We start from the raw sequence: 25,322 nt of genomic DNA, 5'->3' as shown, positions 1-25,322 counted from the left end.
TGCAGCCTTTAGCCCGAATTACAGCACATATGCGGTTTGGAATAGATTCCACATGGTGTTGGACGATCTACGTTTACAACATACTAGGCTTTCACCAAACAGTCCTTTAACTGGCTCAGATTTAACGGAAGAGGACTTTGCTCCCGGATCTGTTTTTCTAACATGTGGCATACGATCTCAATGGGGTTCAGATCCGGGCTTTGTGGAAAGATGGTGGAAGTCGCTGTTATGCTCGCTAAGGAACTGCTGAACAATTCTTGCTCAATGGACATTAGCATTGTCGTCCATGAAATAGCTGTCATCTGCTGGATATAAACATTGCAGGATGGACTTGATCGGCAACAATGTTCAGATATTCCTTGGACACCCGACCTTCAGCAATATCAGAGGAACCGTTCCGTACCAACAGAACATGCATCACACCATGATACCACCTCCAGCCTCTTGACTTATGTTTACAAGGCAAGCTGGGTTCATTATTTCTTGGGCTCCCTAATACTGTTGGTACAGAATAAGGTGTCCCGTGATTGGACCACATGACTTTCTTCGAATGTCCAGTCACGTTGTTCCTTTCATCACTGTAGACGAGCTTTCCGCTTCGCAGAAATCAGTAGTTTTCCATAATGACATCCGACTGCCAGTACCGATGCCATTATGGAAAACCACTTTCCTGCGCATAGTTCGGCGACATATGGGTCGGGAACAGCCTTCATTGAATGCTTCTGTCAATTGCTGCACACAGGAAGTTCTATTTGTCCGTACAAGCCTTCTCAGACGAACGCGATCTCGTTCCTGACTAACTCTTAGGACCACAGTTACGCCTCTTAGACAAGCAATACAGATTATTTTTTCACTGATTCAACATTCGGGAGATCTCACTTTTCGAGATCTCCCTTTTCGAGAAACCAGTCAGCTCTGCTGTTTTCAGAAACGATGCTCCAGCAAGACAAGCACCCACAATGTCCTTTATCGAACTCCGAAAGATCTTTTGTTTTTCCTATTGCGATCAACACTGTTGAAGATTAGTGACTAGCAGTATTCTTAAATAGTTGCCTGGAACACGTGGTGACGTACGTGACCAAGTGTTTTGCATATGCGCTGCGTAAGTGACGTTTACATCTATCGATCGATTCATTCGAAGGGCAGAATTAAAAGACATTCCAATATTGTGCTCAAGAGACCTATTACTTCAGAATAATATTATCATGGGTATTTGTACAATGTTAATGTTAACACAGAAATATTTTACATGGTGACACCTTTACCTTTATATGTAAGTTTTTAATTTAATCGTATGGCATGAATATCAAAACATGCAGTACAATACACTTTAATAACATAAAATTAAAAGTCAAAAGTCATTTTAAAAACCAATAAAATTAAAAGGTTACATCCATATTGGTCAGATAGTTCATAGCTTTGGATGTAGCACTTAAAGTCCAATTTATCTCCTGAATATGCTCTGAGATAACACTGAGTCACAATATGGTTCACAATTTGTCTCTGAGCTCCACAATCACAATGCGGGGATGGTCGTTTACCCCATTTAAAAAGCATGTCCGCACATACACCATGACCAGTTCGTATTCTATTAAGCTGAGTCCAGGATTTTCGTGGGAGGTGTGAGCAAGCATCAAAACTTTCTTGTAATTCATTGAGAGAAAATTTTGTGATGTCATCTGTATGGCTCTCCCACTGTTCTTGCCACTTTTGCTTCGAGTCAAAGTTAGAATGTAGTAGTTGGGCTAATTGTAATTACATATATACTAAATATATGTAAGTGATGTTTACATATATCTGCTCGAAGATTTGCAATTCATTGGCCAGTATGTTTAATACACATACAAATATGCAGTTACTAATCATTCTCTATGTGGAAATATTTTAAGAAAAACTGTGATTCTTCTTCTAATTCACATGTGGCTTATGCTATTGTTAGTCTTGCATCCTTAACACTCTGAACATTTTAATTGTACATTTTATTCTATTACAGGTTTGAATACTTTATGTAATATTATATATGAATCTTTTATTTGATTTCTGTGCAGTTTTGTTGAATAAAAGAGCGCCATCCATTGCACAAACAAAAGATCCACCATTACGTCAACTCGCCCATTCAACACCAAAGAAGCAGATTTGTACACCTGAAGAGAAAGAAGAGATACAGACACCAAATACTTGCACTGCCTTGGAGGCAAAAGAAGAAAGCACCGAAGAGCACACTAGATCGCCTTTACATTTCGAGAGTTTTCCGTACTCCACTCCTTCAGAAGTGACCATGGAGAAAACAGTTGCGCGTAGACTTTCGAGACGTGGGGATTCATCATCTTCGTCCAGTTCCAGTAGCTCACCTCGTGTCAGTAAAAGAGACAGTCCAGCTCCTAATGGTACCAGTTTAGAACAGCGCATTCCTCCCCGATCGCCACTGGCCATTCCGAAAGCCAGTCCTCGATCTGTGATATTGTCAGATAGACCTGAAGTGCCTGACGAAGAAAGACGTGAGAGGCAATCGTCGGATGAAGGCCGCTCTACCATTAGTGTTCGATCGCGATCCACAAGCAGTGAAGTTACTGATGAAACCGATCTGCATGTGCCAGTGCCTTTACCCCGTAAGCGTCTGAGTCCTCTACGGAAACAGCAAGCTGTTTTCGATCAGAGTGACACTAGATACTCATCCGTTGAAACTACAGATTCTGGAGTACACAGTCCTGGTTTAAAAGGTGATATGACTTCGAGTAGCGGGCCGGACTCGGGGATAACTGATTGCACGTTATCTCCAAGGACAGCATCCAGTGGCTACTTCCGCCATAGTAGTGACAGTGGCAATTTTTTGAAGCTGGCTGGGGATGTTCACAGCGGGTCTGTATCCAGTCTTAGTGAGTCAGAAGTTGAGAAAAATACCGGAACTGTCTTTCGGAAAGTTACTTTGAAGAAGAGGAGACCTAGCATAGAACACAATCTAGAAGAGAGGAATTTCAGTGGTAAGACTCTTATTCAATTCTTAAATTATTCACCTGATATTTATTTATTACTTCCTTTTTGAGTTATTTATAACTCAAATTGACAAATGGTTCTCCCCACTCCGAAAAGTTTGATCTGTTGTTTTCCTTATAGTGATTTCTGATTTATAGTGAGAAACACACAAGACTTCCTTAATATTGTAAGAAGGGGAAAAATACTCTTAGAAAGTAATGATTTATTCTGGTTAGAAGAGGAATTGTGTGTGTGTGCGTGTTGAGGGAGAGAGGAATGATGCCTTTTCCTCTGCGAAAAGGTATACGATGTAGTGTTATCCATTCTACCGGAACATTTATTTATTATTTTATCTAATTTGCTGATTGATTTTATTTATCTTATCGTTATTTTTATTGCAAATTAATGATGAAGGCCAGGAGCATAACCACAGTGGTTTCAAGAAGTGTAGGCAGGCTTCTAGAAACCATAAGTTTGTAAAGTATATCCCTGAATGTTTTACTGTAATGTTATTAAAGACAATAGTCAGCTAGCTATATATTTTGATTGATGAGTAGCTGCGTACTTCAGTCGGTAACGACGATAACATTCTGGCAGTAAGACATAGATTCGAATCCCTAGGACGCGTTCATTTTCTTTTCAGCTGAAAGTAAATGAACCAGCCTCGTACGGAAGTGGTAGGGAGGTAGTCTTTATCATCCAGTAAAGCAGACATACCAGCTAAAAGAACATACGCAAGTAACAGACATAATGCACCCGTCCAGTAACTACAGTTGCTTTGGTCTTTACTATTCCAAACAGCTCCAATTCCAACTATGATAATTTTCGACTTCTATGAAACTCTAAAAAAAAAAAAGTCCATAGACTCAATTATTAAAAATTAGTTGTTGTTGACAGCAGTAATGTTTTCTTCGAAATACTTCCTTCTGGACAGGTGCATTTTTTCATCATCCAAGTGACTGAAAAAATGTGGATCAAAAATAATTTTGTACGTCGCTTTTTTACCACTTATCGACCGTATTAAGCGTAGCCTTTTTCCATTAAGGAAAATCTTCCTGCCTTTAAGGTCAGACATAATTTTCAGAAGATATGTTTGTTTCTGTAGAAAATATTTGAGTATAGGATGTTGCATACATGTAACGCTTTGTTTGTCCAAGTGTGATGGCACAAGTAACGGCCTTTTTTGCTAGTTCTGCTGCAGCAGCCAGTCGCATGATAAGCACAGTATGGGTTCTTCCGTCGGATGGAATTTCTTATGTTTCAGTAAATTTTTATACCACTCAGTCCTTGTAGTCTCTTCTTGAAGAAGTTTGTTATGAATTTTAGCTAAAAAAAAAAAAAAAACACGTCAGGATCATAATCGAGATGATTTTAAGCATATGGTGCTGTGGACTTGCTATAAACTAATATCAATAAAATATCCACTCAATAATTTGTAAAATTATAACGAATTCACTACACCCCTCTATACATTTTGAGTCGGACATTTAACAGCTTTCTTATCATCTACACTTGAACCTATAATCCAAGTAATTGTACAAAGATTAATAAGATCCCTGTTTCTCTCTCTTTCATGAAAGGTTTTTATTATTACTAACTTTCCATTGACAATTTTCCTCTAAATCAGTCTGTTATTTGCAGGATCAGTATTGTCAGTTATTATGTTTTGGTCTTCCAAACTACTTCTAACGACATTAATTCACCTGCATCTTTATTTTCTCGGTCTTTTTCTTGGCATCAAATACTTGCTTTGCTAACATTTCCACTACCAATCTGTTTAAGTGACCATGCTATCAGAGATTAGCACTGCTCATACATTCCTAAATGCTAACAATGCCAAGTTCCTTCATGATATCTTCATTTTTAATATGATTATGCCATTGATGGCATCTATTCACTATTCTGATTTTTCTCAGAATTCTTTCTCTCTCTGTAGCAGGTCTTCTGATCGCCCTTACTTTTAAAGGACACGTTGCTGGAAAGGTCCTACTCTTCCCCCTCCATTGTAATAGTATCTTCAATTTTCTCTCTGATCACTTACTACATGGTCATAATGAATAATTCCATCTCTTTAGAGACTCCGCACCTCAGTCGATGTCAATAATGCTCTTTGTTCGGAAAGCAAGTTCTCGTCCCTCTAGGACGAAAAGAACTGTTGTAAGCAATTTTTAATGTCAGCTGGTCGCCATTTGAAACAAATAACTTGTCTCAGATAAGGTTGGATCTTTAATATCTCCTATTTGTGTATAACTTACATCGTCGAAATAAAGCCGTATGGGTCTTTCTTTGATAATTATTATTACTCACCGACCGTGAGTTTACTTATGAAAAATACAACTGCGAACATGGGATTGCTTTGTAGTTAATGAGAGTTTTTGCTCTCTTAAGGTTTCTGAATAGAACCAATCAGTTCGAAACAGCTATGAGGCCAGTTAAACTGTTATCACATGCTCTAATAAAATGCGAATATATGGACAGATGGGCAGTGCTCGTGTCTTAACTAATGTAAGCTAAGGTAGCTCTGATGCCGAGGATTGTATTCTTATAAGCTTTATAGTCAAAATTTCGAAGCTTTCAAAGATTTAAAGGTTGAATTTTTAATATCCCCTATTTCTATAAAATTTAGTGGTATAGCTTTATATATATATATATATATATATATATATATATATATATATATATATATATATATATATATATATATATATATATATATATATATATATACTGTATATATACTGTATATATATATATATATATACTGTATATATATATATATATATACTGTATATATATATATATATAAAACGTTTGCAATCTTTGTTATATGGCCTTTGAATATCAACTTCCTATCCCTAGCCTAATCAGCAATTCCACCAATATATGATTTTGATATGCCAAAGTACATAATTTTATATTTGGTTAGTTTTTTCACACACGACATCATTTTTAATTGCCGTATGGTCACTCCCGTACCTCATTCGGTTTTGGGATTGAAGCCTTCTGATAGAAGTGATAGGGTCGTAGATGCCCTTTCCATACGGAGTTAGTAGGACAATCACAAACATCCCTATCCTAGCAGGATTCGCAGCCTCTTGGCTGGAGAGCGAATACGCTAACCACTCGGCTGTGTGTGTTTACATTTACCAAGCTGAATCGGTAAATGTAAACCGTTTTCACAAGACAAGCTCACAGTTCTAGCCTATTTAAATCATTCTGCAAGGCATATCAACCCCCATTCCTGATCACCCAGCTTATCTTTGCATCACCTGCAAACAGGTGTATGCCACCTGTCGAATCTTGCAGATTCACATCTCCCATATACCTTTTTTGATATCTGTCAGTCAGCCATCCTCTTGTCTAATTATAATCCAATCCAATATTTTCCAATTTATGCAATGGTCTTCCATGCTGTACTCGTATATCCAGTCAAAAGCCCTAGCAAAATCCAAATGTATCATGGTGACTAACTTATCGGCACCATTATTATAAAATGTAATCAAGTTGCTCAAACCTGACCTTTCCTTAATAAACCCGTGTTGTTCATTCAGTATCAAGGAAGGGGGAAAAAAGTGAAATGACATAAATGTTTTTGAATTTCATGAAAAATTGTAAACCTACAGTACGTTAGTACAGTGGCGGACTAAATGCTGAATAATCTGCAAATCCTGCTCTAGAGATCAACGCATCCACTTGGTAGGAGTATCTCTCTCACTTATTTTTATGTTTGCACATTCTAGAATGTTCGTGTTATCTTATGAGTCAAGCCAAATACTGTAGCGATCACTGACTACTCGTATAGAATCGTTAGGACTGGAATTCGGTCTGCTGTAAGTCCAGGTGCTAAGTTAAATATTATTGATCCGCCACTTTTATTCGATATAAGTATGCAACAGGATATGCACTGCCCAGTTTGAAACATTGTCTAATTAATAATACAAAAAAAAAAAAAAAACCTAAATCGCTTTGAAACTAACCAAAATACAAAAATTGTGTCATTCTTCTTCTTCTTCTTGTCCTCCCCAAACTCGTCTATATATTGCCTCATTCAACTGATTTCGACCAACTTTGGATTGCAATTATTTTATATTGCATACAATCATTTGGGAAATTCAGACCAGTCGGGAAATGAAGGTCTCCTGAGAAATTCAGCCTAATCGGGCTGAATTTCCCCAAAGGCAAGGCGCTAGAACTACTGAGACAAGACAATTCCTCCATCTAATTTGGGACGTAGTTGTGATTCATAGTTAATTGAGCGTCATAGATAATTCATTTCATTACTGAAATGAATTATCTATGAAGAGAATACCCAATTATAACACATCAAGAATGGATGTGTTATAATTGGGTTATAATTGTTATAATTATAACACATCAAGAATGGATGTGTTATAATTGGGTATTCTCGATCTGGTTTCTCTGTTTTGTGGGATTTGGACTGGATAGAATTACGGGTAAGGCAATTAGATTGCCAGGTGTATTAATTTTAAAGAATGGTTCTTCCGTTCTCTAGCCAGCAGGCCCTGGATTTCAAATTCCACCGTGGGCATGAATATTTGTGAATGTCTCCATATGGTAGATGTACTTCATTGCCTGATGTGAGATCACAACCCCTCTTGTTAGAGCCTGAAGCAGTTGACAAAGTTTCAGGTTTAGTCTCTGAAGCAGTTCCTGGATTATCTAATTTTACTTCATGCGCGGTATTAATGTGCGTGAGATGTCTACAACCTTTTTTCGTGATTTGTATTCACCGAAAATAAAAAAAAATTGCGGACATCAGCGGAGTATATTATGTCTGTTAATTGTGTGTGTGTGTGTGTGTGTGTGTGTGTGTGTGTGTGTGTGTGTGTGTGTGTGTGTGTGTGTGTGTGTGTGTGTGTTTCAGCTGGTTTGTCTGTTTTTGCGGGAATGAATATGACACCAACAGAAGAAATATAGCCATCTTTGTATAAAGCTGACTCACTTTTTTTTTTAGTTGAAAAGGCCGTCCTTATAAATGTCACAATAAATTAGAACCGGTTTCGAAAACACCCACAGGTAAGTGGTAGGCTTCAAGTATGCTAGAGAGAGTGGACTGAGAAGTATTTATTAAATTTATTAATATTTCATATTTTGATGAAATATGTTTCAGTTTTAAGTAACAAAAACATGGAATGATTTTTTTTTGTTTCTTTTACCGTTTTTGTATATATTTTACAATCATATATTAAAATATCACTAGGTGACTTTTAAATTTATGTATAGTATTAAAATAAAATCGATTGCCGGAAATTATTATGCATTGTTTTAGTAGTGTACTCTAAAAAGTTTGAAAACCGCTGATTTAAGATAAGGTTCCTCTCACGATGACTCTGATTCTAGGAGGTATTATTAGTAGTAGCAGTATTAGTATTATTTTATACTTAGCACCTCCATGAAGTCCAAAATTCATCATTATACAAATAAGTTTACTACACTTATCGGCTAAAATAGCAATAAAAGCTTTAGGGGATGGTCCATTTAGTTCTCACAATGCCTGTCATACATCTCCTTCACTGATGTTGAAGGAGATGTATGACAAGCACAGTACCAGAAGCTCTTCTGGTACTGTGTTCCGCTCACTCGCCAAGAAAATAAAATCTGCTCCCTTAGTCTTACTGACCTACCGCATATTCAATTTCCATGAATAATAACTTTGTTTTTTATCATTTCTCCTCCTACTGCGTACGGAAAAACCTTTGTATCTACGTATAAAATCCGTTCAATAATGTATATCTCTATCAATATCCCCCTACTTCACTTCACCTGTTCGGCAAATAGCACCTCTGATCCCTTAATCTGTCATGACAAGCAACATTGCACAGTTCTAATCTCATTTTAGTTATTCCTCTTTGAATTCTTTCCAGTGTTTCTTCGTACCTTCCATCTTAAACCCAAGAGACAAAATTTGCGTACAATGATTTGTTGCATTCAAATACAATTAAATACGCTATTTGAATAAACATCTTTGACACCTTTTCTTTGTTCTCTCCCCTGAGCTTCAGCCCAAATCCACCATTCTCTACAAATCGCATGTTCTTGGATCTTTTCTGATGCAATTTTACACCATTAAATAGACACCCAGCCAACCTACCTAAATTCTGTCATCGTATAGGTTAAATAGCAGTGGACTTAGCGCAGAACCTCGTGGCTCTCCACACGTCACTCTTCTTCTCTAAAAGACTGCTTTCTCATACACAACACGTTCATATATATACCATTTAGCCAGTTCATCAATCCATGTCATTAATCTATTATCAATGTCTTGTACTTTAAATATTAACTTGTTGTGTGGAACTTCTGTGAAATGTATTTGGAAAAATCAAGAAATATCATAGCATAAAACTTTGATCAGATTCGGTATTGTCATAACCTTATTGCTGTAAAACGGAATCAAATTACTGAAACGAAACGTTCCTTTAACTAATCAATATTACTTATCCGAGAGATTCTTTCTCTCGCCGACCCAGTTTTATATTCTAACCCTAACCTTTCCGTGATCTTTACTATCACCACCTCAGAAACACAGACTGGTGGTTAATTAGATACCTCTTTTTTGGAAGCCCTTCCATGTTTTGTAGCGGTGCTGTCTTCTCTTTCCATGTCTTCAGGACCAATTGCTGGAATCATCAAACCCAAGTGAGAAGCACATGTAATCTATTAGCACTTTCCCCTTAAAATAATTGAGATCTTCATAGTATTTTGTGTAGCTTGCGCTGTCAGTCTTTCACATTCTTACTTCACTGATCACTTTCCTAGCCTGGTACTTTGTAGTAGTAGTAGGAGGAGGAAGAGTATTATTATTATTATTAACATTTTATTTTTATAAAATTTATTTGATTTTATCATGTACATTTATTTCAGAATTTTAATTTTTGTATTAAAATCGGGAAAATATATCGGAAGTTAAGCTAACATTTTTATTATTTAACTGAAAAAAAAAATATAAAGAACAGTTGCAAAGATTATATATCGAGATTATGAAGGCAAATTGTGAGTATGTGGACTACAGACTGGTTAACAGGAGAAATAGGGGTGATATGATGGAGGTCTACAAACTTTGAATGAGTGTTATAGGATATCGTCTGATGAAATTATTCGTTATATGGAACGTAGAGAGAGAGAGAGAGAGAGAGAGAGAGAACACGGAAGTTAAGTTTGTTCGTGGTTAAGAAAGGGATAAGAGCTATATTTTTCTCTAACAGAGCAGTGAGTGCATCTAGTGTGAATGAGTTTAAGGGAAGATATGACAGCTGGTTTCGGAGATGTATAATCTCTCTCCACGAGTCATTGACTCCTTGTAGGTCTCAAATATTAATAATATATACAATATTACTTTCTTGGGTGGATGGAAAATCCCCCCCCCCCTCGGATCGACGAGTCATTGACTCATATGTCTCAGATAATAATAATATATACAATATTAATTTCTTGGGAGGATGGAAATCCCCGCCCCTCGGATCCGCTGCTAATGTAAGCTATATTGCAAACAATGGAAATAGATTTTTGTAACTGAGAAAATGTTTGTGAGAAGGGAAGGGGAAAGGCGTTGTTGTGGATACGTCTTTCATGTATGTAGGGTAGTGGGAAGGAGTTTAGAATATACAATAATCAGCTAATAGCATGAATTATGAATATGAATATTTTACGTAATACAGAGGGCTGATTCTTTTAAAATAGACAAGCTCTAAAAATTCTGTACATATTCAATATCTCCATGTAAAGGAAAACAAAAAATCCCGTTGAGATTTTTTTTTTCTTTTTCTGAATCGGTTTTACAATATAATGGTTTCTATTATCATTTAAACATATTGAGTATAAACTTGTTGATTACTTTAGAGCTCATTTTTGAAAGGTATGTATTATTTTCTGGGATCGCTTAAGAGTCATAGCTAGCTAACTGGACGGAGCCCACACCATAACCCTTAAGGAATACGGAGAACCGACTAGCTTCTGACCTATTCTTTGCTGTGTCCAGTCCTTACTTTCCACATGGTGCCCCGTTAACAGGCATCCACTAGATACTGAACGAACGAGGATTTGACAGTCTTGAACTTGCTTGCTAAGTTGTATTCCTTATTGGCTTAAACCAGAAACAAATATGATACAGTATGATGACATTTCATGCTGCCTGGGGTGTCATCGGGTTAAACGAGTCACCAGCTATTTTGTCATGGAACCAAGGAGAGCAGTGAAAAGTCATCTACCAGAACAAACTCAGTCAGCAGAATTCAAGATGGGCTCCATCAACGTCTTAAGAAGTATCAACGGAAATACAGAAAGACCACGTACGCGTAATTGGTGAGACGAAGAAAACTAAAACAGGTGAGATTCTAAATAATAAACATAGGATGTTATATTCTACAGTAGTGATCAGAAAAAGGAAGGACGACAACAAACACGAAGATAAACTTTTTCATTGGCAGGCAGTTTCAAGTAGCATTATATGGGCAATATTTGTGTATGGCTCAACATAAGGTCCTCCTGAAGAGAAAGTAAATGAATTTTTCCAGCCATCGGAAAAGGCAGCTCACATAAAGAAATGGAATCTAGTCCTGGTTGGAAATCATGGTAGGAAATGAATACCAATCATATAGGAATGTTTTGGGTCAATTTAGATAAAGGGAAAAGTAAATAATAATGTAAGTACCTAGTCATCACTTAAACCATGTTTCATAAAGATGTGCCCAAATTCACATGAAGAGAAGATACTAGAGAAAATAAGTCTTATTGATTGTATTATTGTTGAGCGATATCTTCACACTAATTCGGGATGCAAGAGTATACTAGGGATTTGAAATTGGAATTGACCTTAGTTTTAAGTAAGATAAAAAAAAATATATGTAAGAACGTTTTCAAGTTCAGTAGCTTTTCAAGATGAATTGAATACACTTACTTATACAGATATCATTCAAGAAAAAGTGAAGGAGTTAGAAAACAAGAACCAAACTTTGGACTCACAGTGGCAAAAGAAGAAGACATATTATAAGTTCCTAACAAGTAAGCGGGCCGATATCCCAAGAGAATTTTGAAAAAAATGTTGGAGAGATATGCTATATAAAAGTAGCTAAATAAAATGCATGCGGGTATTAGGAAGGCTTTGGTAAGAATATAGAAGATAAATATAAGGAACGTGGTAAAATGTTTTGGAGGCTGTTGAAAAATTTAAGAAATGGAGGAAAGAGCACAGTAAAAGGAATCAGAGATGATAAAAATCACATGAAAACAAACTAAAGATATTCTGGATCTGTGGAATAATTTCTTTGAAAGACTTAAATGAAACAAACGGTGATAGAAAATATTCACGAGAAATGCAATCAGGAATGCATATGAATAATTGAGGTTGAAACAAGCTATCAAAAGCCGTAACTTGAGTAGGTAATATTCGACCATAAAGGCTCAGATATGAAAGTATAAAAATGTTTTACAGTGGCTGTACTGCTTAATTCGGAAAGCTTAGTCAGAAGGTTCACTGTTACATAATTGGTGGATCTCGTATAGTTCCCATCTGTAAAAAGGTAAATAAAACTGAATCACAGAATTCCAAAGGAATCTCTCTGCTAAGTGTTCGGGATAAGAAAAATTGCGAAAGAGAAACTTTGAGAAGTACTAGCTGGGTTTAAGCTAAATACAGGTTGTCAGGATCAGATTTTAACTTTACGAAAAATAGTTGAAACATCGTGGGAATAAATAGTTACGAAAAAATAGTCGAGACATCAAGGATCTGTATTTAAGTTTTGTACATCTGGGGGAAAAAAAAAAAAACGCTCGACAAGGTGCCAAGAAAAAAAAAATGTTCAGAACGCTACAATTATATAGAGCAATAAACACTCTATATTTAAGTTGTAATTCAGAGGTTTGATGTCAAAGAGGTTAGAATAAATATAAAATCATGTGGGAGACATGTTTCACCATATCTCTACTCTTATTCATCGCCTATATTATGAAAAGAAATAGCATTAAAGCTGATTTTCGGATATATGAAACAGGCTATTTGCTTTATGTAGATGATTCTTTAACTAAATTGAATAACAGCTGTTAAAATTTGGCATGAAAATCAACTAGCAATAAAAAAAATATGACAATAGGCAGGAACATAGAAAACTTCAGCTGCATTCTGAATGGAGATCCTATAGAACAAGTAAAATATTCCAACTGTTTGGGGGCAGTTTTTAGTGAAGATGGCAAATTAAATTTGGAAATAGACATCGGAAGAAGCAGAACTTTTATGGTGGGGAGACATCTGAATAAATTTATATGGAATAAGAAATAAATTAGTCAGGTATTAAACTAGCAATATATAAGACGGTATCACTTTTAACTTATGGATCTGAGAGTTGGATGAGGACTGTAGAAATAAAGCAGTTGATCAAAGACTAGAGACCACAGATATGAGATTTCTGAGAAATATAAGGGAAGTGAAGAAATCGCACCATTGCAGAATCATATGAAGATATTAGGAAAGAACCTAATATTGTTAGCATTTAAGAATGCGCGAGAAGAACTAATCCTATGTGGTGTGATTACTTGAACAGAATGGAAGAGGAAAGGTTAGCAAAGCAGGTGTTTAATGCTAAGATGGCAGGGGAAAAAAAAAAAAAACAGAAAGAGACCAAGATCTAGATGGATTGTTACAGTCAGAAATATACAAGAAGATACAGAAATATAAGATCTGAAATATTGGAGTCCCTGATAAGTGCTCCTTAGACTAATTTGGAGGAAAATTGTTTACAGGGGATTTGCAATAATATAAACCTAATCGTATGGTACCGTCGTAGCATCTTGTACACTCCTTGATTACATATTAGAAAATTAATGATGATATATTATTCTAGCAACTCTTGATCGTGATTAAATCATAATTACTTCTTTTTATTTAAGAAAGGCACTACAAAGTGTCATTTTGGAATCCTAAAAAAACTAATCAGAAGCGCTGATAAAATATGGCACGTCTGGGTAGCGGTGCTATATTTTAACCAGTATATAACAGCAAGGAAACTAATTCCGGAGATTTCCAATTTCTTCAGCCTTCGAAACTCTATCAAAAGGCACCGTCATTGCTTAATTTTCACCATAAAATAACAATGAATATATTACAATCCTATTATTAATAGTTGTCGATGCTAAAATGAAGTTCGTTAGGCTCCTTTCTGCAATGATAATGAAAAATATTGTTTGACAAGAATTTCCTGATTAGCATTTAAGAATGCTAATATATATACTATTTTCAACTGAATTAAAAAAATAGCCTACATGCAGAGGGCGTTATGTTTATTTTTCTAACTCATATTGCAGTGCATAATACATTTCAAGAAATGTTTCTGTTACTCCTGTAAATAAAAAAGAAAGAAAATATTAATATTTTAAGAAAATTCAAAATATTTTTATTGCGATTTTTATTTATAACCGAACCTAATGGAAAGATTTAAAAGAATCATTCTAAAAACAAAAATTCTCAAATGTCTTGATTTTTTCCCTCACCCTACTTCATAGTTCTTGCACACTTATAAGTGAGTAAGAAACAGTAACATAGAAAGAGACACGGGAGTGGGGAAGGTGTACATCTGGCAGCGAGATAATTAACCGTTGGAACCACCTAGGCGGACACATTTTTCTTCGTGCCCCCCCCCCCCTGTGTGTGTGTGTGTGTGTGTGCGTGCGCGCGCTTATAACAGAGCTGCTTTGGGAAGATTTTGATGAAATTTATATAACAAATCTACTAAAAGTTGTCTGTCTGTTTCAGTTTTAATAAGGCAGTTTAAAATGTGTGCGCGCGGCAAGAATGGGAGGGGGGGTATCGTATTCCCACTCACAAAATGTTAAAACTCTTTAGCAGTTTAGTAAGTGGGTGGACTTAGATATCGTAGAACTGTGTTCTAAAGACCAAACACGGTACTTTTCCAAGCAGCTTCTATCCACGAAGCAGGGCGGTGGTCTCACCGGGAATTGCTAGCGGTTCTTGATGAACCGCGTAAACCGCAGGTTATAAACCAAAATTTATTGACATGTTTCAGTTTTTATTTAAATTGGATAATATAAATTTTGTCTGCACGTATATTTTTATCTACGACAGCTGCCAGCTTTGGTCACAAAATCTTTGCTTTTCCAGCAAATACTCAAATCACAGCGCAAAATTTCGTACTTCAAAGTGGAACTGAGATGGGCCCAACGAAGGCGCTGAAGGGGAACCAAAAAAAAAAAAAAAAAGTCCAAAGGTCTGTTACGATTGAAACCACAAAGACCAGTGTATTTTTATATGTTAATTGCGTATGTTTAGGGGATAGAAAAACCTTGGAATTAAACACACACACACGGTTCATTAGGTCAAAAAATTGCCGTCTCCATATAAGACCAACTAACTCACCTTCATTTCAGACTTCTTATAAAAGGTTTCTCGCGTCTTAGAGAGGATTCAAACCCAGATATTTATAATCGAAGGGCAGATATCGTGATGATGCCTGCGATTGCGCTGTAGAGGCTGTCAAGGAGCTCACCGGTAGTAAGAAGATACCGAATGCTGTGTTAGAATTCAACTACAGCATGCTTGTAAATGTTTGACGATGATAGATGATTTTCATCACCAAGTTTGACACAACTACGCTGTTTATTGGAGAAAAGTCGTTTGTAAAATGACCACTCAATCTTTAGAGCAGGGTTCTCTGAATACCTGACTCTTAGCCCACATAACGTAGTAATATGCTCTAAGTTTCCAGTTTTTCATGAGTAGAATTATCATAAAGAAACAAAAAATTAAAACTCTTACTTATTGGAGGCATAAATCGGCGTTTTTTTTTTTTTTTTTTTTTTTAAAGCTGCTGTCTTCAGAGTTGGACTGTTGAAAGTTTATTTTTCACTTGGTTAGATTATAATAAATTTAGTTTAATCCTTTATTCAAGTGTGAGCAAACAAAGTTTGCGCCTGAAAGTATCTTCAGGACTGGGATAAGGTAGTACAACACCGGGAAACTCGTTGCAAAGGTGGAGCAAGCTAACATCACTCCTATCTCAGTATCTCCCATAATGCAAAACACATCTCCTTGGATATTGCATTATCGGAGATACTGAGATAGGAGTGTTGTTAGCTTGCTCCACCTTTGCAACGAGTTACCCGGTGTTGTACTACCTTATCCCAGTCCTGAAGATGCTTTCAGGCGCAAACTTTGTTTGCTCACACTTGGATAAAGGATTAAACTAAATTTATTATAGTCTAACCAAGTGAAAAATAAACTTTCAACATCTTTCTCTAAATCCAGAGTAATTTAATAAAAAGGTGGCACACCCTTTAGTAACTCCTATAGGTAGAGATGACCTTGCTAATGCTTCTGCCTGGTATCTCTGTTTAGGACTTGCTCCCACTGAAGAGACCTCAATAAAGGTCGAAATTAGTCTATGTAGTGGCCCTTCCCTTAATGCATAACATTATACATCTCTGCAAGGAGATGTGTTTTGCATTATGGGAGATACTGAGATAGGAGTGATGTTAGCTTGCTTCATCTTTGCAACGAGTTACCCGGTGTTGTACCACCTTACCCCAGTCCTGAAGATACTTTCAGGCGCAAACTTTGTTTGCTCACACTTGGATAAAGGATTAAACTAAATTTATTATAATTCAGAGTTGGACTGTATGTGTCTTTGCTCCCATTACGTTAATAATAATAATGTGCTATTTTCTTCCCAATCTTCTCGAGATGAGATTGCCTTATATATATGTCATTATATAAATAATGACATGTTAGACAATGAACATGTTAAACAATGAAGTTTAACATGTTCATTGCCAATCACGCGATATCGCGCGATGTAAGTTCTCACCAAACGGCCGGTCACGCGTTATCGCGTGGACGTCGCTAACTAAATAAAAAAAATAAAAAAATTTGGCCACCACACGAAATTCCAATTTTCAGCTTGTCAATGAAAGTGTTAAATGTATATATGTAGGATCTTTACTACAGTTTATCAAGAGATGTCTCTAAATTGAATTTGGATAGATCAAACCATATTTCGGCTCAAAATACACCCAATGATTCTCTCACATCATTTTTATACGTTTTCTAGTGTTCTAAGGGCAGTACCCGTTTCTCTACGCACACGGTTATGCTACTATTTCATTAAAAAAATACCCTATCTACACAAGGTTTAATATTTAATATATTACTCTGAATTATAAATTACAGATAGTGGCACAATTCTTATCCTGATGATATCATATAACTAACAAATACAGTGTATGTTTCATATGTATTAATTACTGTGCATTAATTGTGAAATTGTTTAATGTAATTGAAGAAAATTATAGGTTGAAAACTGGCTGAGTAATTTTGTATTATTATTTTTCCATTAGCAACACAACCTACACCATCAGATCTGGGCTCACCACACTCATCTTTAATTTATACTAATATTGATAACAACACTAATCCACTGGTTGACAAATTTTCTGGAGTGAGGTCTAAATTCCCTTTCATATCTCATTTAATGGCCTATGGTAATGCAGACACTATAGGTGTGGGTCATAACAAGGGTAACTCAGTAACACATTTACTAACATCATCACCATCTTGCACTGCGATTGCTACTACTACTTGTTTCCCTTCTTCCTCTTCGTTAACAACTATTGATTATAGCAGCCCAAGTGACGGTGGTGCGGGTCATCACCCCAACGGAAAGCTGATGTCGGCAGCGGATGTCAAGGGGTCCAGTGTTGTTAGTACTCCAACAGATTCGCCATGTACTAGACGTCTGAAGAAACCTGGTCGTTCCAAAAAGAAGTGCTTAGCACAAAGACAACGGCAGAGTTCTGGTTCGGATAGCAAAGAAAATACACTACCCAGAAGATACAGGAAAAAAAAGGATTCTTTCCCTTTTTATTGTGATGATGATAATCTTTTTGCTCGAAGTGCTTCACTTCCAAGTAGACATGGGGATAGGAACTGGCTGCACTCAGCAGCATGGACTTGGAGCCCATATTCTGTCGAAAGTAAATTATGGCAGCTGGAAGAGGAAATGGGGATTATGCTGCCTTTAGAAAATGGGTTTCTCTGTCATAATGATCTCGATTCTCAAAGTGAAGTTGATCTTGATGTCGATAAAATTGTTCCAGAAGGAGATGATTATAGGCTGGTCTTTATCAGCTCTTCTGGATCATCGTATTCATCAGATGAAGAAACGGATTCCTCCGAAGGCGGCACCGATAAACGCCATGGACAGTCTCTGTTCCGTGTAAAATCGCGGGTCGAGATTACTAACGGAACTGTTTACATTGAGGATTCCGACTGGGAGATATGTTCTGATTCTGAATATCTAAGAACTACTTCACCCACACCTAGTTTTGATGCGTTATCTTCTGATAGTTTTCTTTCAGATGAACAGAACATTTCAAAGTTGGATTATTCTCAAGAAGAACGCTACGCTTCAACTGAACTCAAAACAACTAAGGAAGTCAATAATTCGAGTCCTACGAGAAATGTCGAGGAATTAAATTGCACGGATGTATTTTCGCGTCTGTCTATCACTAAGGGAGGAAGCAGCGGGTCAGATATCTCAGAATTATTTTCTGCTTGTCGCAACAAGAGTTTAGACCGTCAGTTACCTATATTTGATGTTTCCAATTACGTCAAAGTAGGTCAGACTCTAAGTGTACCGAAGGGATATGTATCTCCCGTTAGGCTGCTACCACCACAACCACCACCTATTTGTGACTTAACAGCGTTCGGTGTGGAACATACGTCTGGGTTTCCATCAACGTCATTGTCTACGCAAAACGCCATAGGTTATCACATTGTAAATAAACACAAACATGAGCACGTGCCTCATATGGATTCTGCTGACTGTGATTTGGAAGAAATTAGTACCAGTGATCACATTCGGGTAACGAACGTGCTCGATTCTAGTTCATCCGAGTCTGCTGAAGCGTATCGCGTTGCCCACACCTGTGTTGTTGACCTCGCTGCACTTGATAGTCCATTGTTTAGAGGGTTAGGCGTATCGCAACCCTCTAACGCTTCTGCCCACGATTCAGAAAGTAGGGCTGAGGTAGCTAGCAGTTTTATAAACAGTGAAGGCGATAAGCTACCCAGCAACTTTGCCACTTCTGGGGGACAAAGGCTAGATTCAGGCCTTACTAGGGTAACCGAGTCATGCAATCTCCGTAACAGCCACCTGTTGCCCGCGGAGCCACTCCCGAAATTTGAAACCATAGCAACGGAGCACACCTCGACTGCGAATTATATACAGGAAGGAGTAAACGAGGGCTTAGAGTTGAACGGAAACGTGACTCCCTATAACAGCGACGCGTCTGGAATAGACGAACAGGTCTCCGTTAGAAGTTCGCCCGCCTATGACGGTTCGCTGTGCGATCGGTTCCATGCACAAGTCGAAAACCACTCCATCGGAGGTCACGTGACGGAGCAAACTTTATTTCGGTCGTCTTCTCCTGGTGGCATTAGTAGTGGCAAGGTTCAACCAGTGGATTCTGATAAGGTTGCTGTTGCTCAGGTAAACGTAGGTTGGAACCCTGTTACTGCAAATACTAAATGTTCAGTGGCTTCATTTCCTTCAGATACTCAGATCTCAATCCACTCAAGTTTAGATGTTGAGGAATCTATGCGTTACAAAGAAGAGCGATTCAAAGTTTTGTCTGACAATGAAACTTTAGCTACTCAGATTCCAGAAGTTCAGTTTACTATTCGTGTATACTCGGTCTATAAACAGGCTTCTCAGGCGAATGACGTTTTACAGTTAGGCGATGACAACATGGCACTGGCAGCAGGTGAAGAGCGCTCTGAACCTTTGCGTGCTCAGTGTAAGGTGTGTGAATTTGGGAAGGACACGAACATGTCACCTACCTGTAACAACCACGTGCAGGCGAAAGGTGCATTTGTTTGTTTGGATTCCAGTGCCACAGAGGTGATCGGAAATCGGCAGCTCGAATTCACGAATGTTTTGCAGTCAGAGGCATCGAAGCGTGTTAATGCCAGCGTGAGCACGACAGGTCTCTGGAACCGAGCAGCTGCTTCGTATGGAGTCATAGACCCTGACCCGAGGGCATCTGAGTGTGACTGGGGAAGTGAGGTACGCGCTCTGGTCGATCCCACAATACTTGTGGGGAAGAACGATGAACAAAATGGGATATTTCAACAAAACAGTAACGCCGAATTAGATTCTGTACTGGTTGAGCGTCCTACGAATAATGAAGCAGACGTTAGCGTAGGAGAACTAGACGAGACACTGGGCGTCCCACGGATAACATTTAAGAGGCAGGGTAATGTAAACGCCCGAGATGCATTTGGCCCACCTATGATTTCTGACTCTGAACCGGAAGTTGTTAGTGTTCGGGAAACTTTCGAAGAGGGCTGTGTGTTATTTACGAGTTCTTTGCGTCATTATGGTATTGTTGTTGGTGGTGGTGAAGCGTTCTTAAATATTATCCCAGTAATAACTTCTCCAGTCCCAGATATCCCGACGAAAGCCAATCCAGTTGTTGAGGTTTTTGAAGCAGGAGACAACGCAGCAAACAATGTTTCGTTGGTTACTTATGCACCGCTTGAAAATACTACCGCTTTAATATCGCATCCTGAGGCGTCATGTAACAAAATTGCTAGAATGGAAACCTCTTCACTTATAGAGTCCCCTAGCGGCCAGGGTGACGATGTTGAGATGCTCTCAAGTGGGGATGAGCTGGACAGGTTCGAATCGGATACGGATTCTCAGGATACAGTGATTGAAGGAGAAGCATACAAACGAATGAGGTTATTAGCAATCAGGGAAAAAATACTGCAGGCAAATGACAAACTTTCTAAAGAATGTAGCAGCATTGAAACGGATGCAGATGTGATAAATGAACTTTCTTCCGAAGAAACAAGATACTTATTAGAGGATAAAATAGTAAGTTCCTTTCTTGATAAGAATGAAAGAAATATAGCTTTGGAGGATAACAGTGATAATAACTTGAATATGAGGTTAGAATGTACAGAAAAGAATTCTTTAGATTATAAGCTAAATTTTGCTATGCCTCAGAAGGTTGGTTGTATATTTATTAATGACAGTGCTGTAGACTTAAACCATGCTAATTTTGGCAACTGTTCATCATTCGAGCAAGAAGAAAAATACCTCATGTGTTCTTCAAACAATAAAGAATTAAGTTCAGATGAAAGGTTATCACATTATACTAGTCCATTATTACATGTTTCTGTAGATGAAAAATTAAATGAAATTGATGAAGGAAATTCATCTTGTCATGTTAATTATGATGATCCATTTGAAATTCATGTTACTGATGCTTCTAGCACATCAGAGTCTAGTGATAATGGTAGTGATTGTGAAGAAGTTGTCTTGAGTGATACTTCTACATCTTCTGATGAAGCTACTTATATTGCACCAGCAGCAGCATTTAGTTTTTACCATCCTGTTTCACATCCACTTCATACCATAATGGAAGAAAGTTGTGAAGAAAGTGAAAAAGAGTCTAGAGCAACAACACCTGTCAACACACTACACCCTTCACAGTTGCAGAAGTATTTTAATTTAACTTTTGGTACTTCATCCCTTACTGTTCGTAATGTACAAAATCATCCAGAACCTGAAGAAAACTCATGCCTAGAAAAAGAACAAAAAGTAGGAACTGTAAATGGTAAATCAAAAGAAAATAAAAATATTATGGGCTATGCTGAATTAGCTTCCTCTCGTCTTGAAAAATATTTCACCTCAGGTCTTACTGAAAATGGTTATTTTTGTCCAGATCATATTGAAACATCACAGCTTAGCGATGAAACTGGGGATGTTAGTAGTGATGATAATGATTGTGCTTCATTGTCAAGAAGTCGAACAGCTTCACTTAGCTCACTAGATGCTGAGTTACCAGAAGTGCCTTATAGTGTTCCCTCACATATGAGTAAAGGTAGTACTGAAGCAAAGCGTGTTCAAGTGCAGAAAAGTCATCCTGGTAATAAAGAAAAGGTGGACTTAAATAAAAATAATTACAACAAATTGGAATCTGAAATAGACTCTGCTGTTATTGTTGAGCTGGACTTAACAAAGATAAACAGGAATGTGAACCAGAAAAATACTAATAATAACAAAAGTGCAATACAGAAAGATTATATATCTACTGCTAATACGAATGAACATAATATGCCTCTTTTGGTTAATAGTTCCTTGTCTTTTCCATTCAACACAGAAACCACCTGTAGTATTTACCCTGCAATAAACCATTATAATGAAGAGAAAAAAAACTGTAGGAAGAATACTGCTAAGAATCAGAAGGATAAGTGTAGCTCTGATGAAGAAGAGTGTCTTAAATCAGACAAGTTTAAACATGCTACTTCAAATGATGCCTTCTCTGATGAAGAAGCAAAATATATAATGAACAAACTTATCACTCATTTCACTGACAGTAAAGCAGATGATGCAAATGATCCAGCAAAAACAGAAGACAAATTAATTACTAATGAGAAGGAGAAGTTTCCAGCATTACAGATGTTAGAATCACAGATAGCAAGGTTGATGCAGACTGTGTCTCCACTTTCTTTATCTACTGGTGAACCTAGTAGTAGCTGTAGCAGTACAATAGGAAGTAATAATAGTGATTATGGGAGTGATACGTTAGAATCAGGGGAAGAGACTACCACTGATGAAGATGATATAGCAAGAAATCGCAGTGAAAGAAAAACACCACATACACCAATAAGAAGACAGAACTTTTCAAGTCCAGTTTTTTCTTATATACCACATAAATCTGAAATTACTGGAAATAGTGACAGTTCAGAATCTACTGTATCAGAGGAAACACTTTATATCTGTAAACAGTTAATGGCATCTTTAAAAAAAATAACAGATAAAACTGATTATGGCCTAAACATGCAGATTTCACATAATGAGGATAATGTTACTAATGCTCGGCAGTACATCACTAATCAAATTGTTGCTTTAATGCATACCGTTAGTGCTAGTAGGAATGGGTCACCACTCAGAGATAGGAAGACTGCTGCAAATTGCCAACAAAATACTGAGGATATTCATATTACCATTAGTGATACTCATGACAGTTCAGATATGGAAAGTCCACGACCAGATGAAGATAAGAATAGTTGTACTAAAAGTAAAACTCCTTCTGAATCAGGATCAGAAACAACTATATCTGCAAGCATCAGCATTCCTAGTTATGATGATTCTGATTGCACACCAACTGAATCAGAAATTTCTCATGAAATGGATGAATTATTTGCTCTCCTGGAAAACTCAAACGGAACAATGCCAGATTCACTGGTAATATCAAAGCCATCAGATACTGATATATTTAGTGGAGATGATGGCATGTCATTTCAACACCTTGATATATTGCCAAACCTAGAAGATGAAATCAGATTCAATTTTTGTTATCCCACTCTTGCATCACAGGATCCAGAAATTTATTCAGATAATGCAGTGCCATTTGGTAAATCTGCTGAACAAAGAGAGCAGATTTGTGATTCTAATTCTCCTTTAAAAGATATGCCTAAGCAAAAATATGAATCAGAGGAATCAAAGAATATTGTTTTTAAAACAGATATCACATATTTAAATAATTCAAACCTTTTGAAGAGTCAAATGCCAAATACTACTGAAGAAAAATGCATCAAGAATATACCTACATGTGTGAGTATCTCATTTGACACTAAAAATGCAGAAGTAATTTATGAAGGCACACATAATGTATTTTCCAATACTAATGATCAGACATGCCCACTCATTGAAAATCATCTGTGTGAGGAAAAAAATATTTCAGTAATAAAGGCACAGACTACAGAGAAAGAAATTAAAAATGACAAACATAAAACAGACTGCACTGAAATATCCACTTCAAAAGTTTCTGTCACTAGTGATGAAGGAGCAGAGGCAGACCATGAAGAAGATAATGGAATAATTACGCCATTACCGAAAGTTATCAATCCCAAAGAGAAAGCTTCTAGTGAGAATGATTTACTCGTTGCTAATTACCGCACAACAAGCAAAGGAAGTAACGTATTTGGAACTAAATCAGCAGGGAATATCTCTGAACTAGAAAACAATTCAAACAAAAGTACATTTCGGGATACTGGCTATTATTCTTTCAAATCATCTGAAGAAAGCATCCTTAGCCTAGATGATTCTACTACTAGTCGCACTTCAACTACCTCGCTGACACATTATCGTTCATTAACTTCTACTGAGACCATTCCAGAGGAAGAGGAATCAAATTCAAAACCCGCAAATCCAACAAAAATGTCGCTCAGTTCTGGTAACATTCCAGATACTGTATCCAGTACTGGTTCCTCCAAATCCAGTACATTACCTTTGAGTTTATGCAGCAAGAGTAGTGTTCCACCTTCAACTGGTCATCGCATTAGACCCTTTACCTCCTCATTTTTTTCAACATCAGGGGTACTCAGGAAGCTCACACATCTCAGAGGTATATTTGTAGATATGTAAATATTATTATCATTGTAATTATAGAATCTCCACATAGTCAAATGACACATTGTGGAAAGACTCACCTTTAACTTATTCTAATCACTTTTGTTAAATTTATATTTATTTAAATTTGTTATTTGTATTATTTTTAATTTACATTTTACTTTTTAAATGTGTTCTTTTTACTCTAGTTTTTGTCATCATAAATTACTGAAAAAAAAATGGCAAACCGATAAAATTTGTTGAAGGAGTGCATATAAATTGTGCCATTGTCTTATTTGAAATATTTAATTTCATTATTTTAATTACAAGAATTGTTTATTTTTATTTTATTTTATTTCTGTTTTGCGGGTTAAATTTTTATTTTGGTAAAAACATGAGCATGTTAGTAATATAGCAAATTAAGAACACATTGAACTTCATTAAACCTCAGAAAATTGCTTTTTTTTTTATAAAAATAATTCTTTTTTCATGTCATTATTATAGACAGTTTGGTTATTTTACAACATGCAAATTAACATAATCTGTAACTAGAAACACCTAGGAAAAAGTAAGGAATTTCATTTAAACTGACAGTTTATCATTAAAAAAATCAGCACTTTTTTTTTTTTTTTTTTTTACAAAATTAGATTTGATCATACTGTCAGAAGGGGTCTCAGTTAAGAATGTGAATGTTTTGCCAACAGGTGGTGACAGTGATCATGCTGTACTGTACTGTCATGGGAAGTAGTTAACTATATGGATATTCCAATTAGGGCAGGTTATATGCTGAACTAGAAAGCTGGAAATTATGATAAACTCAGGAAAATATTATCATTGGTCCCATGGTATCAGATACTGAATAGAAAGGATATCAGCAATGCATGGGAAGTTTTGAAAAGGTGCTTAAATGAGGCAGTGTCTGAA

The 25,322-nt window shown here is 36.8% G+C and overlaps 1 protein-coding gene across 1 annotated transcript in view; it reads left to right on the top strand.

Annotated features, from left to right (window-relative positions):
* LOC150094275 (uncharacterized) overlaps nt 1-25,322 on the top strand; it is a 449,181-nt gene that overhangs the window by 254,291 nt on the left and 169,568 nt on the right. Inside the window, exons 5-6 of the mRNA XM_090412434.1 lie at nt 2,049-2,981; nt 17,332-24,414. Coding sequence (XP_090268560.1) covers nt 2,049-2,981; nt 17,332-24,414 — 8,016 coding nt within the window. The remainder of the gene's footprint in view (nt 1-2,048; nt 2,982-17,331; nt 24,415-25,322) is intronic.

This window comes from Typopeltis vanoorti, chromosome 22 (genome assembly GCF_054136105.1).
Source record: "Typopeltis vanoorti isolate ZY-2024b chromosome 22, IOZ_Tvanoo_1.0, whole genome shotgun sequence".
NCBI lineage: Eukaryota > Metazoa > Arthropoda > Arachnida > Uropygi > Thelyphonidae > Typopeltis > Typopeltis vanoorti.
This window is presented reverse-complemented; position numbering and strand designations above follow the sequence as displayed.